Source organism: Pseudopipra pipra, chromosome 1, assembly GCF_036250125.1.
Source record: "Pseudopipra pipra isolate bDixPip1 chromosome 1, bDixPip1.hap1, whole genome shotgun sequence".
Lineage (NCBI taxonomy): Eukaryota > Metazoa > Chordata > Aves > Passeriformes > Pipridae > Pseudopipra > Pseudopipra pipra.
Genome location: NC_087549.1, coordinates 32,524,196 through 32,538,894, shown reverse-complemented (window position 1 = coordinate 32,538,894; position 14,699 = coordinate 32,524,196). Strand labels below are relative to the sequence as shown.

General features: G+C 41.0%; 2 protein-coding genes across 5 annotated transcripts in view; one reads left to right on the top strand and one right to left on the bottom strand.

Annotated features, from left to right (window-relative positions):
* TERF1 (telomeric repeat binding factor 1) overlaps positions 1 to 4,048 on the top strand; it is a 22,597-nt gene extending 18,549 nt beyond the window's left edge. For 3 of the 4 annotated variants that reach the window (XM_064650565.1, XM_064650548.1, XM_064650555.1), the window contains one exon: positions 3,857 to 4,048. In XM_064650565.1, the coding sequence (XP_064506635.1) occupies positions 3,857 to 4,015 (159 nt within the window). In that variant the 3' untranslated portion in view covers positions 4,016 to 4,048. Of the gene's footprint in view, positions 1 to 2,331; positions 2,505 to 3,856 lie in introns of those variants that run through there. The other variant, XM_064650576.1, reaches the window with a different exon arrangement.
* Positions 2,286 to 14,699, bottom strand: SBSPON (somatomedin B and thrombospondin type 1 domain containing). Its single transcript, XM_064650589.1, has 5 exons — positions 14,382 to 14,699; positions 7,297 to 7,491; positions 6,623 to 6,713; positions 5,614 to 5,790; positions 2,286 to 4,947 (listed from the first exon to the last, which is right to left on the bottom strand). Exons 1-5 carry the CDS (start codon positions 14,626 to 14,628, stop codon positions 4,830 to 4,832), a joined length of 828 nt encoding a protein of 275 aa, XP_064506659.1. The 5' UTR covers positions 14,629 to 14,699; the 3' UTR covers positions 2,286 to 4,829.

The following is a 14,699-nucleotide window of genomic DNA, read 5'->3' as shown; positions in this document are numbered from 1 at the left end:
AGGATCCCAGAAGGGTTCCAGGTCATACGGAGAGGAAATAATTTTTCTTTTTTTTTGCTGTCTCCATGGATGTGGGATTTAGCACAAGGACCTCTTGTGCCACTGACAATCATACCAGCTGAGCCTGGGTTTTCCTGTCCACCCTCCCTTGTGCACCAGCAGGATGGTGTGTATTTGTCTAATGACAGAAGCCATGAGATTTACATTTCCACTGGGTACATTATTTGCAGATTTAAGTGATGTTCATTCCCCTGTAATTCATATATTTCCTCGCACTTATCAGATCTACTAGTTGGCTTTATCAAGTTGAAATTTCTGTAAGTTGAGGCTATTCCTTTGCACCCACATTTCCCTTTCCACCCAGTTCTTTACAATTTTGAAAGTTTCAGTTGTAAAGGTGAGCCATAACATGATTTTCTAGTCTTCCCTTTTGCTTTATAGCCAACACCATTTATCCATTTGATAGTTGGAAGTGTTCTGTTACTTATAGGAGAAGGTTTTATACATACTCTGGTAAAACCAACCTTTCTTTTAATCCACAAAGTTACAAATTTTAGGCCTTCAGATTCAGCCATTTACAATTCTTATGGCTCTTGTAAAGTTCTGTAAACATTTTTTATTCCAGTTGAGTTATTCCAATTAACCCAAGGCTTTATTAGCAAAGGATTAGTCAATCAGTCCCCTGTCACATAAGGATTGTATACATTTAATCTCAGGAATGCTCACAACTCAGCCAGGTTCTGCTGGCTACAAAATTGTTAAGGCACGTTAGAAGTGGCCACCTCCTCCAGCAGCCTCAGCCCAGGACCCTCCTGTCTGGCTGCTGGAGCCCAGTGTGGATTCCAGGGACCTGGGGTCACTACTCAGGCAGTGGCTCCTGCTTTCCCATCTGCAGGTTTGCCTAGTGACAAAGCTGAACACAAATCCAAGAGGACACTGCCACAGAAAAGGTGCTGTCCTCAACACCACCCATGTGTGGTACCCATGTAAGACATAAACACAGCAGAATCCTCTTCCCTTGTCTGTCTGGTAGAGGTGTAAGTTCGCTGGTGAAGGAATACACCCCCTTCTCTAGGTTCACAGGCATGTGAATATTTGCACATGCCCAAGTATGGGAACAACCTTTCTGCCTGCCTGGTACCCCTGCCCACATCACAGCCCTCTCATTCCTTTCATAGGGCCCTAACTTCCTGGCTGGTGCAGATGGATGCACCAAATATGAGCACTCTTCTGGCTGTATTGCATTGTACACTTGCAAGATGTCTCCCTTTCAGGTAAAGGGTGAAATTTTCACTCATTCAAGGAGACAAAGAAAAGACAGAGGGAGCCTGTGCCTCCTGGGTGGCAGCTCGCAGTCACTGCTTCTGGGATGACCCTCCAACCTGACAATAACCAGTAACTCAAAGAAAATTACAAGACACACAAGGGCTCCTTGGTCATAACATCTGTCCAGCAGACCAGACCCGCATTACAATTACCTTTCCCTCTTTTAGCTGGCAGAGGGGTGCCTGACTGACCTATATTAAAGCTGGGATTCAGCAGCCCCCACACATTGCAGGAGCCTACAGATGACCCTTGGCTAAAGCCCCAACAGGGATTTCAAAAGATTCTTTACCTTCCAAGCAGTGGCAGGGATCAGCCCATGGTCTGCCTAAGCTAAGCAGGATGTGTGAATCCCCTTCACAGCACCAGATGCTGTTGTGGAAATAACCTGAATTGCAGTTGAGATCAGTTGGTGGCTGTGATGATAGGAGAGGACAGGGAGCTTCTCCCTGTGATGGCCTTTGCTGATGTGAATTCTGCCCAGCTGGGACAGCTATGGAGTTCTATAACTTTTACAAACAGCTTTTTCACGAAAATTGTGTCAGATAAGCAGCTTATGGTACATAACAGCAGCAAATTCAATTCCTCAGATGAAGAGGCTCGAGTCAGTACCTTCTTTTACAAATAGTTCACTCTTTTGGCAATTTAAATTGTTCTGACTGGCAAGACCATTAGCTGCAAATGCTTCTTAACTCCTGAGGCCCGCAAAGGCCTATTCAACATTACCAATTTTAATTTCACACACTGAACATAAGTAATTGCAGTGCTTTTGATCACTTGCCTGTATAAATTTTGCAGTACTTTTATGAGCAAAAACTCTGACTTTTTTGCTATTTCAGAGCAACTCCAAAATCAGTAAAACACAGGTGATGGTTAAATGCAGAAATAAGGGAGTCTTTTGGTTGGATTTTCAGCAGTCATTTGCTCATGACATGCACATAAAAACATGCAGATTTTGTAAGTCTGGTAACTAATGATTTTTAATATGGAATCTGTTGGTGATTATAGAAATGCCAGCATGAGACCAGTGAAAATTGACCATTTGTCTCCTTTCATAACTTACTGCAGTCCATGAGACTGTCAGAAGAAGCAGGATCCCTCCTGTGCAAGAAGCAGAACTAAACATAAATAAATTAAATGGAACAGCTGCACAATACAATTTTCTGTGCATCTCAATCTCATTAATGTTTTTAAGTTTTTATTTTTTCTGTAAGTTAAGCCTTTGCATTTCAGGTTTGGGGGAATAAATTTAGAAAGAACATGCTATCAAACTGCAGTTTCAAGTAGAAATTGATTCTTACTTTTTAGAAACAGTTTTTCTACACAGTTATTTCACCTGAGAATTCTGTCCTATGCTTGCATAGATAATATGCAATTCATTTTGCCTGAGGAGGTGTGCTGATCATACATCAGTGTGATTAGTTGTGTATTAAGCAAGCAAGGATTCGAAGACATTTGTGGAGAGTCAGATTCTAGCCAAATAAGTTGTTTTAAAATAATTTCATAATAAAGTTGCTAATGCTATTTCAGAGTGAAAAAATTGACTGCATCTAATACCCCTTATACATACACATATCAAAAAATGTAGTAGTTAAAGACATCAGGGGATATATAGAATTTGTAAAGTTTTGTTATATAGATGTCTATTTTTATGAAGTTATGCTAAAGGAAAATTGATAATTGGTTCTCCCTCGCACTTTTCTGTAAAGGTAAGATTTTTAAAATCAAGAATTTGATTTTTAAAAATTCAGTTTTCTTTTACCCTGTGTGCAGTCCTAAAACTCTTTGTATTGAGGTATTTGTACCAAGAAGCAACTAAGAAAGAACTGGAAGGGATTGCTTACAGATGTATAACTGCAAGTAATTTTCTTTTACTTTCATGAGAGAAAAGTCATGCCCTGAAGATTAAAAAGCTTGTAACTCATGGCAATCAGACTTAAGTATTAGGCTCAACAAATGGCCAAAAGCAAATGCATAGCTGTTAGCTGAGAATCTGACTGATGTGACTTTCAAATGCAATATGTATAATTTTGCTTCTATAAGCATTTTAAATATTGGGATTTGTTCCTGAGCACACTGAAATTCTTTTGTTGTTGGTAAAAGGTGTCTTGATTCTCAGTCCCTGTCCTAATGTGTAACAGAATGCTTTCTCTGTTACGGTGCATACTAGGATCAATCAAGGTTTGTCTTGGCTCAATTAGCTTATAAAGTACAATTTTGGAAAGCATGTTTTGAAGAAAGCAAACCTTGGCCCAATATCTTTTTTCTTTTCCTCCTGCGACTTGTGAACATTGAAGCATGCTGTTCTCTTTCCAGGTGATATCTGCTAATGTAAAACTAGATAACCTTTGTTGTTGTATTTAGTTTCAAGATTTAGATTCAAGTTTGAAAACAAAACCCCTCTGACACCTGTACTGTGTAATAACTAGAGAGCAGTATGAAAACTTGCTTTTATATTTGCTGTAAGGTTAGCTTTTACATTAATAGCTTTCTCTGTTCACATATCCATTATTTTTCTCTGTTCTTCCCCTAGCGATGGACTTACAAAGAAGACTTGGAACTGAAATCAGGAGTAAAGATGTTCGGAGTGGGTAACTGGGCTAAAATTTTGGCCCATGGTAACTTCGACAACCGAACAAGTGTCATGTTAAAAGACCGATGGAGAACATTGTGCAGGATTGACCTAGCCTAGCTTTCCAGAATAACAACTTATTTTAGTCTCAAAGTGTCCAGCAGTGTTGCTGTCCTAAAACGTGAAACAGAATAGTAATAGGTATGAAACATTTATGTAAGCAAAGTTGTTCAGGTGATGACTTTAATGTGAAGTCTAATACATAGTGTGAACTTTATGGCAGATGAACCTTGGCTAACATTAAAAAAGTTCCTTATTACTAGTTAAAAATGCTCATGTGTAATAGTGACATGAAGTTCTGGGAAGTCTACTTCCTTAACACTGACTGTGGAGTCACCTATGAAGGTGGGTAAACATGAGAACTGCAATGTAGAGGAAGAATACTTATGCACTTGTAGTATAAACAATTGTCTATATGATGCTGGGAAGGAATCAAGGATCTAAACTGAAATCTGTTTTTAACACTCAAACTTTCATTTTTATTTACTCTTACAATTCAGTGATGACAGTAACTATCGTCAGACTTGAGAATGTTTGGCTGGCTCGCTACTGAGTAGGAGCAGTGCCTGTAGACAGGGCTGTGGCCAGTAGAGAATGCGAACTTCAGGAAGAACAACCACTATGATTAGAAATATTAGCTCTTAATTACCAAAGAGAAACATGGAAACATGCTTCTAGTGTTCTAATAGAAAATCAGTCTTAGCATTTTGTATTAAGGCAGAGAGAGTTTCCCAAAATGCTTCTTCTAAAGTTCTGACTCCTTTAAAATTTGTTTAGGCTCCAGAAAATGCAGCATAAAGATGTAGATTTCTTGGCATTGATGTTAATATTCTCAATCTTTTTGTTGTTGCTGTTTTAAAGGTCTTTTAAACTTTTATGTAAAAATAAAGCTATGCACCAGGGGACATGAACAGTGTTCCAGTTGCCGAATCTTCTTCCAGGTTCCTTGGCACTGAGAGTTGCCAACTGCTTCCCAGTGTAAGATTTTACCTCTGAAATGTGACAATAAATGAGGAATTAGAAGACTGAAAATTGTGTTTTTCATGTTAATGGGTTATGTAGTATAACATGTCAGAAGATTTTATTTGCTTAATCATGTAGGACTCATCTAGCTCTTGAAATGGTTTATGGAGCAGGCACTATATTCTAAAGTATATATATACAGGATGGTGGATCGAGTATCTGGTTGTACAAGTATCAAGTTGTATGCATATTAATGAAAGTATGGATCAAGTAAAAATCTGTTATGAATAATAAATGTCTACTTTCACATTTAGTTTTCTATAAACCAGGTATATAGGTTTGAGGGGCGTACTGATGCACTGCTATTAAACCTGCAATCAGATTTGGATTATGGCAGGAAATACCATTTTTATGTAAAAGTGCCTGTAACTGTAAAAAGTCCTCTTGCACTACAGAAGTTGCATTATTCCTTCACAATTGTAAATAAAGCTTGCAAAGCATTGAACTCTTATATTGAAATTACTTCCCAATTCTGTGAGAACTGAAAGAGTAAACCTTCTGAGCTCTACAAGTGGTATGAGCTGTTTCATTTTTTAGGTATAATAAATGCAGCTTTTAATGAGACCTTGAGAAGGTTTAACTTCTGTACTGAGTTTTGCTCCAGAAGAGAGAGCAGAAAAAAAGGCTTTATTTACCCATCTGCATTGTGGCCATCCCCAGCACAGCGATGCGTGTCGGTGTTCATAGCTGGAGGCTGGCAGGCAACGCACACAGTGTGTCCTTCACGGAGGTACTGCATCCAGCGAGCATATGGCCGATTCTCCAAAGCACAGTGCTGTGAAAGTGACTCTGTTCTAAACTCCACACAGTATCTGCTCAGCAGAAAAAGTACTAAATTAGTTATGATAGATAAAGCACAAGCTTTATCTTTACTTTGAATGTACTTACCTAACAGGTGGTATTTGTGAAGTGCAAGTTAGACATCATCATTGCTAACAAGTCTCTTTCTGACCTAACCTAATCAATGGATTCTTAAAAACTTTCTGCAAACTGTTTCTCATTCTATGCTCCAGTCCAGTGCTTTATGTATAATCCCACTTTCTGGTTGTGTTCTGTATTCTTAAATTATGTTGAAAAGCAGAACTTGGTAACCCATATTTTTGCTTCTATTCTGCTGAAGGAGAAAATGGAAAAGAGACTAAGAATACCAATGGGATTTATTGTTCTGGGGAAAGTAGCACAGGACAAAGCATTATGAGCTTACAGACCCAGTGACAGCCTAATTTAAACTTCATAGCTATCTCTACTGGTAACCAAACAAAATTTTTTATCAATTGTGTCAATTAGTTTAAAAAAAAAGGTCTCTTGAGACCAATCACATTCAACGCACTTTATGAGTTCAGAGGCCTAAGTCTAATTTCTTAGACTTACGCTTAGGACACATTCAGCTTTGGTTTAGCATTATGTACTGTTGGCTTTCAAACGCAGCTGTCATCACATTTACCATGATCCCAATGTCTAATTCAGGACAATTAGCAAGTAATAAAAAACAACGTCTAGAACATGCAAATAAACTGCATGAAAGAAAACCCATACAAGCTGTAGCTTATTGTTTAATTGTTGCAAATTTCATTACATTTTTCTCTGTAGCCAGCTACTTTCTACTAAGCAAGATGACCCACATGCATATGATAAACAGATTACCCAGCTGCTTCTTTGTCTGAAGGCCAGAGAGAAGACACTGCTCGTCGTTTTCTTTCTTTACCGTATTCAGAGGTTGTTATGAAAGCAGGGACTGAGGAAGAAAACAGTTACGGTAAGGCAGCAAGACAATAGCTGAGCCGTATTTCAATTACTGTAACGGCGGATGAATGAATTGGGAGCTTGTGGATGGTTATGTGATGTTGGCTGACTTTACTGAAAAAGTGGTAAAATGTTGGCAACATCAGATGTCAACCCCATTCCCTGCAGCTAAGCTCTCCTTATTCAGAAGAAAAATATCTAGAAATGGATGCCATCTAGTCTGAGGAAGTAGGATGTGCTGGAATCCTACAAAGAGTACTCTTTCCTGTTTCATGCTGAATTTGTGTTCTAACTTTGCACAGATATAATTTGATACTTACTGAGGGGCTTATGTCCAGAAACTGAAGGGAGTGCATACAGCTTAGTTTGGTTGTTTACTTAGTAGAAATTAAGAAATGCCAGAGTGGGGAAAAAATAATAAAATAAAGAGCACTATGACAGTAGAAAGCAACATTTTCAATTGTATTTTTAACCACCTATCTACAGATAGATGCTTTTTTTTTTTCCTGTTCATTGATATCGGTAATATTTATGGCAGCCTTGATGGACACAATGTACAGATAAAGACAGAATACCATGTTCATGGCCGCAGTCCTCCCCCTGGTAAGTCAGGTATTCCAGGCAGCCAGCCTTCTCCTCCAGAGCCGGACAAGGTTCCCCACCATTTTTAGGTTCCTGTTGTACGTAGCGCCTTCGTATTCGCAGACCGGGATGACACTGTTCTGCACAGCCACTCCAATGACTCCACTCCCCCACAACACACGGAAGAGCTGCAAAGGAGTATTGAAACATTACTAGTAGTCAAGGTTTCTGTTTTATCCTAATTGCTTTTTTACTTTTATTTTAAAAGTTTTAAATGCTCTTCCAGGAGTTTTGCATCCTCAGATTTAACATTCAAACTTGCCTGCAGTGCTTGGCTCCATATTTGATCCCTTGTGTATAAACAAACAGCTCCTCATCAAAACCTTTCACTACAGCTATGAGGTTCTTCTGTACTCTCTTCTGAAGCATACAGCATTAGCCCCAAAGGAGACTAGCTTATGGATTATCTAGACCAGAGTGGTCTGACCTATGCTGGCGGTTCCTACACCACCAGATTTTGTTAAAAGGCTGGAACACTAAGTAGCAGAACTCAGGAAGCCTTTCAGCACTCTTGATTCCCCTCAGATTGATTTGTAAGCCCTTTTTCCTCAACACTTAAGTAAGAACCGGTGCCACAGCTTTGTTGCCCTGTTATACACAGGGTGTCGTACTCCATGGTTCTTGCTGCAAAGACAATTGTTGGTGAATATTTTGGGGCCCTGCTCATTCCCAACTATAGAACAGTCCACTGAACATTTGAATTTTAGTTCTCATGGACAACAAACTTCCTCAAACCAAAACATTATGGAAAAAGTGCCATTATTTTGAAAGTAAACTTTGAATTGTAAGAAAATGCATTTCCCTCTAGCAGAGCATCAATAGCACAGGTACCATATACTCACACCTTTGATCTCTCCTAACCCAGCCTAATAGAGATTCAAAGAACTTCTCTCTTTGCACATATTAAGTGTGCTCACTGAAGGTCTCAGACGAAGAAAGAATGAAAAGTGCTTTGGTTTGTATTTTGTGGCATTTTTCTGGCAACTATTGAAACCTTTAGCCCAGTTGATGGCCCTTGATATGTTTTTGGTTAAATAACATCCAGGTTCTTTAGAAACAGACTAAATCATCATATTATGTAGAGAATGAACCCTTATGTCATTTTTGTCACTTCTTTCTGTGAGAGCTGTACATGGTAGACTTAGCATCTCTCATTTTCACCATTGTCTTTAAACTCAAAAATCAGATCTGTTATCCAGTAGCCATTTCCTTCCTTAGTTTATTCTCTGCAATGCATCTAATAATGATGGCATGCTCTGTGTAGTTCTCATATTAAGCATGATATACATGTTTCTGAGCTAGAGTTCTTCCTTCTCTTGCATTTCTCTTTTATATTCTGGCAAAATAGTTGCTCTGTGTCAGCCTTGCTAATGAATAATATGCCAAATATCTTTTTCAGGTGGATACATACAATCTACTCTGGAAAAAAAGTTTTGCAGCCTGAATTCCAGAGAATACAGAAACAGATGATGGATACATTATTCCTGAGTAAGAAGCTACACAACACATGGGTCTTCACTTTATTTGTCCATTAACATAGTATGCAAAACACACAGAGGTTTAACGTGTTTCCATGAAGGTGAACTTCATGGAAAATTCATGAAGACTCATCTTCAGGAACACCAAGTCCCAGGTTTTGAAAACTGTACGGCCTAATAATTTCCCCTTTAGCAGTCAAAATGAATACTACAGCTCTTCAAAACAGTACTGCACACTGAGCCCTGAGGGGCTGAATGAGGATGATCTCTGGGTGCTCACTGATGAAACAAACATAACCCTTCCAACAAGGAACTTCAAGTATACACAGCCTTAGCAGGCACTGCAGTGAAAGAGGAGATAAGAAAAATGTCACACACATGGGCATCCATCAAGAGAAAGAATTCTCTGAGAACAAGCAATCATTCCCTTGCCTGAGTTGTCCTCAACCTGTGCCCTACGAGGACATTTAATCTGACCAGTGGTCCATTTCTAGTAGCCTCTTTTCCTGAAGGCCACCTGGTAAGTGCTTCAGGTTGGACAATGGTACAAAATACACATTATCATCAATGGCTGGGCTGTCTTAAATTGGTTCTGAATTGTTTGGGTTGTGCTTCTCATTATCTAGTTAAATAAAACTTTTTCCTTTCTCATATATGCTGTTTCTCATTAGCTTGTAATGGAACATATCACATGCTTTTGATTTTTTTTCTATATTTCCTGATTACAATTTAAATCCTCAAGAAGCTTAAAAGCTTAAGCACTAGTTACATACTTATATCAGTGTTGCAGAAAAGTGATGGGACCAAACTAGTCTTTCAGGAAAATATTTTATGCCCTTTGGGATTCTGCCAGTATAAGACATCAGGAAGAAAGAGTAGAATGTGATAACCTCCTTGGGGTTTGTGACTTTTCTCATAAAACGTAGAAATTGCCATGTTTGCTCTGTCACTGCATCTCTGATTTCTTGGAGCACTACCAATATCGTAAAGCAGATAAAACCTCTCAAAGAGGCTACTTGGCAAACGTCCTTACCACACTACCATAATTCCCCTCCTCTGTTCTCACTGTGCACTGTTGTAACCAAACTTGTCCACTTTTAGTGCCCTGACAGCACTAGGTGTATGAGTGGCTGAGGATGCTGCATCTCACGCCCTAAGGAACTCTCCTGAAACAGAACCACTGAGCTGCTCTGGATATTGGGCCACCAGTTGTCCATTGTGCTCAACAACTAGCATTCTCTGGTGTTTTCTTCTATGTACGAATAAACCCCTTCCCCGACAGCCCCTGGGTATGATTTGTAGAACAGCACTGGGAAATAAGAGAAAACAGCTCCCTTTGCCACATGCAGATACCTGACACTGCACCACCAGGCGCTGCCCTCAGTCACAGCTGGGTACCCCAAGGTACATGACACAGCCTCTGTGGCTGTGAAGATACCACACTGACATGTTGCAGCATAACCCTCAGACAAGCATTGGGAACTAGAAAAGGAAACTAGTGATAGTAAAAATGTCTTAGACCCCACAATGGGATAGCCAAAACAAGTGCTAAATGTACTATGGACCTGACAGTCTTTGCCACCTGGCTGTGGGATCAGAAAACAGTCCTTGAGCCCACTTTATTTAATAATACTTCAGTGGATAGACTTCAGTGTCTGATCACACAACTACAAATCATTACCAGAGTACCCAAAGGACAGTAAGTGTCTATATAGCCTGTTTCCTTATCTGTTGACTCTCTTCCAAGCTGGCCTGCATACGTAAGAATTTCCACGTAACTTTAATGCCATATTAGCACCTTGATATGCAGGTAGCATCAGGTCTAACATCACATTTTCCATGCAGGAAACTCCCAAAGGGACTAGTAGCTGCATAACAAATAAAGCAATGACTTCATGTCTTACTGGAATTAAACCAAGCTGACAGTTAAATACTGGTCATCTGTGGCAATGCATGGCAATGTTATGGTTATCAAGATTTAGAACAAGAAGGATGAATTGCCTCAGTCATGTGGAAAAATATGAATATTGGGTTACTAGAATGGAATTTAGTCAGCAGGATAATAATGTCGTTCTTGCAGTCAGTACCCAGCAACTATTAAGGGACAGTACGTCAATTTTGTGTCTCATTGGAAAGATGTCAAATTCCTCAGCATGACAGAGAATGGGTCCCAGAGATGATATACAAGGAACGGTGTCACCTTTTGAAATACAAAAAGAAGTATCAGGGACCCATAGCTACATCTTTATGGTCTCTATGTTGCTATTGTTTCAGCTTAGTTAACATGACAATGGTAGATGATGATTTGTTGAAAAACGAGGGAGATGCAAGTCAAAGGAACCTGAATTATAGGACTTGTGCTCAGATACCTACTAAAATGTGGAAGCTAGTGGAATTTCAAAAATACACAGAAAAATTACATTGCTATCTTATGAATCACAGATTGAGTGGTCAGAACTTTTTTCTTTTTTCAGGACCCATATTCCATTTACAGCACTGTGAATCATAGACCTTTTTTTCTGAGTCAAATTCCATTTAATTTTTTCCCATGTCTGGAAAAAAAAGGAGGATTACTATATGTTCATTGCACAACATACATTGCAATGTGTAAGGATCTGTGGATTTTCTCAGAGTAACCACTTCAGTTCAAGTGACAAGCTCATTAATTTCTCAGCTTTCTTGTTCAGTAGTTCCTATTTAAAATGCTCTCTATGTACAAAAACATTCTTTCATCATTGTTAGAACTATAAAGAAATTTATTTAAAAACTCTTGGACTTAGGTTGAGAAGTCCCTGGGCTTCTGCTGAGCTATCTACTTATAAAGTACTTATAGATCTACTGCAATTTTTAGGCATAACAGAATTTAAGTGTGCCATTGGCAGCTTTAGGAAGCCCCTCCCTTCAGTGTTTTCTATTATTTTGGAGCATTGTTTTTTTATTATTCTTAACACATTTTTTGATTACCTATCCTTGAGGCACTTTACACTTTCCCTAAATACTTCATCCTGTTAAATATTTGCGAAAGGATGAAATGTCATTTCAGCAGGTGCTGAAATCAAGAGTGGAGAACAGGTTGACAAGCTGTAGTACAAGAACCATTGATCACCTTTCTTCACATTTATGTTTTCAAGTTTTGAACTTTACATTCAAAACAGTGAACTATGCCAATAAACACTCTTGATGTCATTAAACACATAGACAGAATTTAGAAATACTCAATAGGGAGACCTCGATATCCAACAGGAACAAAAACAACTTTAAAATTTCCAGCCATACTTGTGTAAGTTGATACCAACTCCCACTGGAACTATTTGGAATTTCTGTTTATACAAAATACAACGTAATGACTTGCCATGGAAATTATATATGATCATTTGCCTTTAAAAGAATGACTTGTGAATTTTGTGAAACTTGGAAGATTTGTAGTTTTTGAATGTATGAGTTCGAGGATCACTTTCCCAGGCTGCTAAAATCCTGCCCTCCCATGCTTACACCCACCCATGCCAAATGTGCTGTTAGCTCTGCTTGTGTTAGCATTGGAGCTCACACAACTGGGCAGTGAGGCAGTGCAGGGAGTTGAACCAATCGGAAATGGGTAATAGAGAAAACAGAAATAATTCCCTGTGGGTTTACCTCCCTGAAGTGGGCCACCAGAGACTGTCAAATTCTGGCTCTGGTGCAGGAGAGGCAGAGAGACAGAGACTTCATGGAGACTCCATCTTCCTGCCTGGATCTAGGGCACCCACTGCCCACACAGGGTACAAGAGAGAGGCGGCACAAACACATAATGCCTTTTGAGGAAACCACCACTGAACATGAGACAAAAAATACCGTCTCGATAACAGTGGGGCATCATCAGATACCAGAAGTCATGGTAAGGAAAGTGTTTAAACTAGAACTTTTCAAGCACAAGTTTGAGCTTCTTTTTGAAGAGCACAGAAATTTTTTTGGATTAGAGCTTCATTTTAATGCTAATACTGGGCATGTTTATCAACTCTCTCCTTTAATACTTGAATATTAAAGATCATATTGTTTACTGAAAATATGTGATATGCTCTGACTGTATGACAAGCAAGCATTTTGTCAGTTCTCCCCCTATTGATTTTCCTGAATGATAGAACACTGTATTTTAAAAATGATAATTTTAAAAATGCTACCTTCTGTTATACTCTATGGTGCATTTTTTTTCCCCATGTTATTCTGGTGAGATTATTTAGTGGTGAGAGAACTGACTGTATTTCTTCCGGAGACCTGAGGTCAGAGTTCTGCTCTGCTGAGTTCTTCTGTGAAACTTTATATCCCTTAGGACGTGCCTACAGCATCTGACAGTCCTACTCCCCCTTCCCAGTACAGGCAGACATAAGCCAACTTGGGTCCCAAAGATATGTGGCTGTGTCAGCATGGCACTGAGCCTGCTAAATGCACCCTAATTAGCAGAACTGTGCAGCAAAGGCTCATGATTTTTTGGCTGTAGGCTGGCATATGTCCAGCCAGCTGGGAGGAGACATTAGTCTGAGTACTAGTGCTGCACCTGTAAAGCAAGGGCTGTGTCCTACATCAAAGAGAGAGGGAGGGAGGACAAATTGTGAAGACCCCAAAGAGTAGAAATACCACAGAAAGAGGCAGTGAGAATATCTACAAGGTTGCTACTCAGTTTGGTAGAACTGGACCACTTTTCCTGCTTGCCACTGCTGCCTTGGGGCCCAGGCCTTCCCCCAAGGGCTGGCAGAGGACTCTTTTACAGAATGACAGAATATTCTGATTTGGAAGGGACCCACGAGGATCATTGAGTCCAACTCTTAAGTGAATGACCCTTATGGAAATCAAATCCATGACTCTGCCATTATTAGCGCCACATTCTAAACAAATGAGCTTGCACTCATTCTCCTATGCTTATTTTAAAGCCCTTGCCTTCACAGTAAATCCTTGCTGATTCATACCCCTAGAAATGGGGCCAAAACCTCACAGTGGGGATTTCCCCAATCATTTCATTGCCATTTGTTTGTCAGGATGTGAGGAATCAGCTGAAAGATACAGACGGGTGCTAAATGAATCTCCCTGCTGTCTCTGTAATGGGACACACCCCCTGCAATCAATGTGTGTTCGGGACTAGCACGAGGGTAAAGTAAGTAACATAAAATTTTAGAGGTAAAATAACTTCAGACTGTCACTGTACTACAGCTGATCTGGAAACCTTGCAGATGTCTAGTGAGAGAAAATTCTCTGCCCCCCTTCCTGCGCCTGCCGCTATTCTGGCGCTGCCCCAACCTGGTCCCTCTTCATGCCCTGGCCCCGGGGCTGGGGACGCCAGGGAGGGAGGAATTTGGCCCCCCCGCAGCCCTCAAGCCCATGACCGCACGCCCCAGCTCCCAACCCCAGCGACACCTCCATCCCGCGAAGCCCCGGCAGGTAGAGAGATCCCTGTACCTGGAGAAAGGGCCGGGGGTGCGGAGTCCCGCCCGGGCCGCGTCCGACCCGCGCCCCTCTCGCCGGGGCCGCGGCCTCGCCGGACCCGCAGGGCCGTGGGCGGACGCACCTACCTGGACACGCCTGGCTGTGGTCGTGGCAGCAGTCCCCGGCTCGCCGGCAGCCTCCGTCGCAGTAGCAGGTCCCGTAGCCCCCTCCCTCCCTCCATCCCTCGCCGACGCAGGAGGCATCCCGGCCCTGGCAGCACTTTCCCGAACAGCTGCCCCCGGCCCCGCTCCCGGCCCACAGCAGCCCCAGCCACAACGCTCCCGACAGCGCCGAGCCGCCCATCACCGTGCTGCCCATCACCGTGCTGCCCATCCCTGAGCCGCCCCGACGTGAGGATCCCGCACCGCTGCGCTGCGGCCGCCACGGGCCCCCGGCGGAGCGGG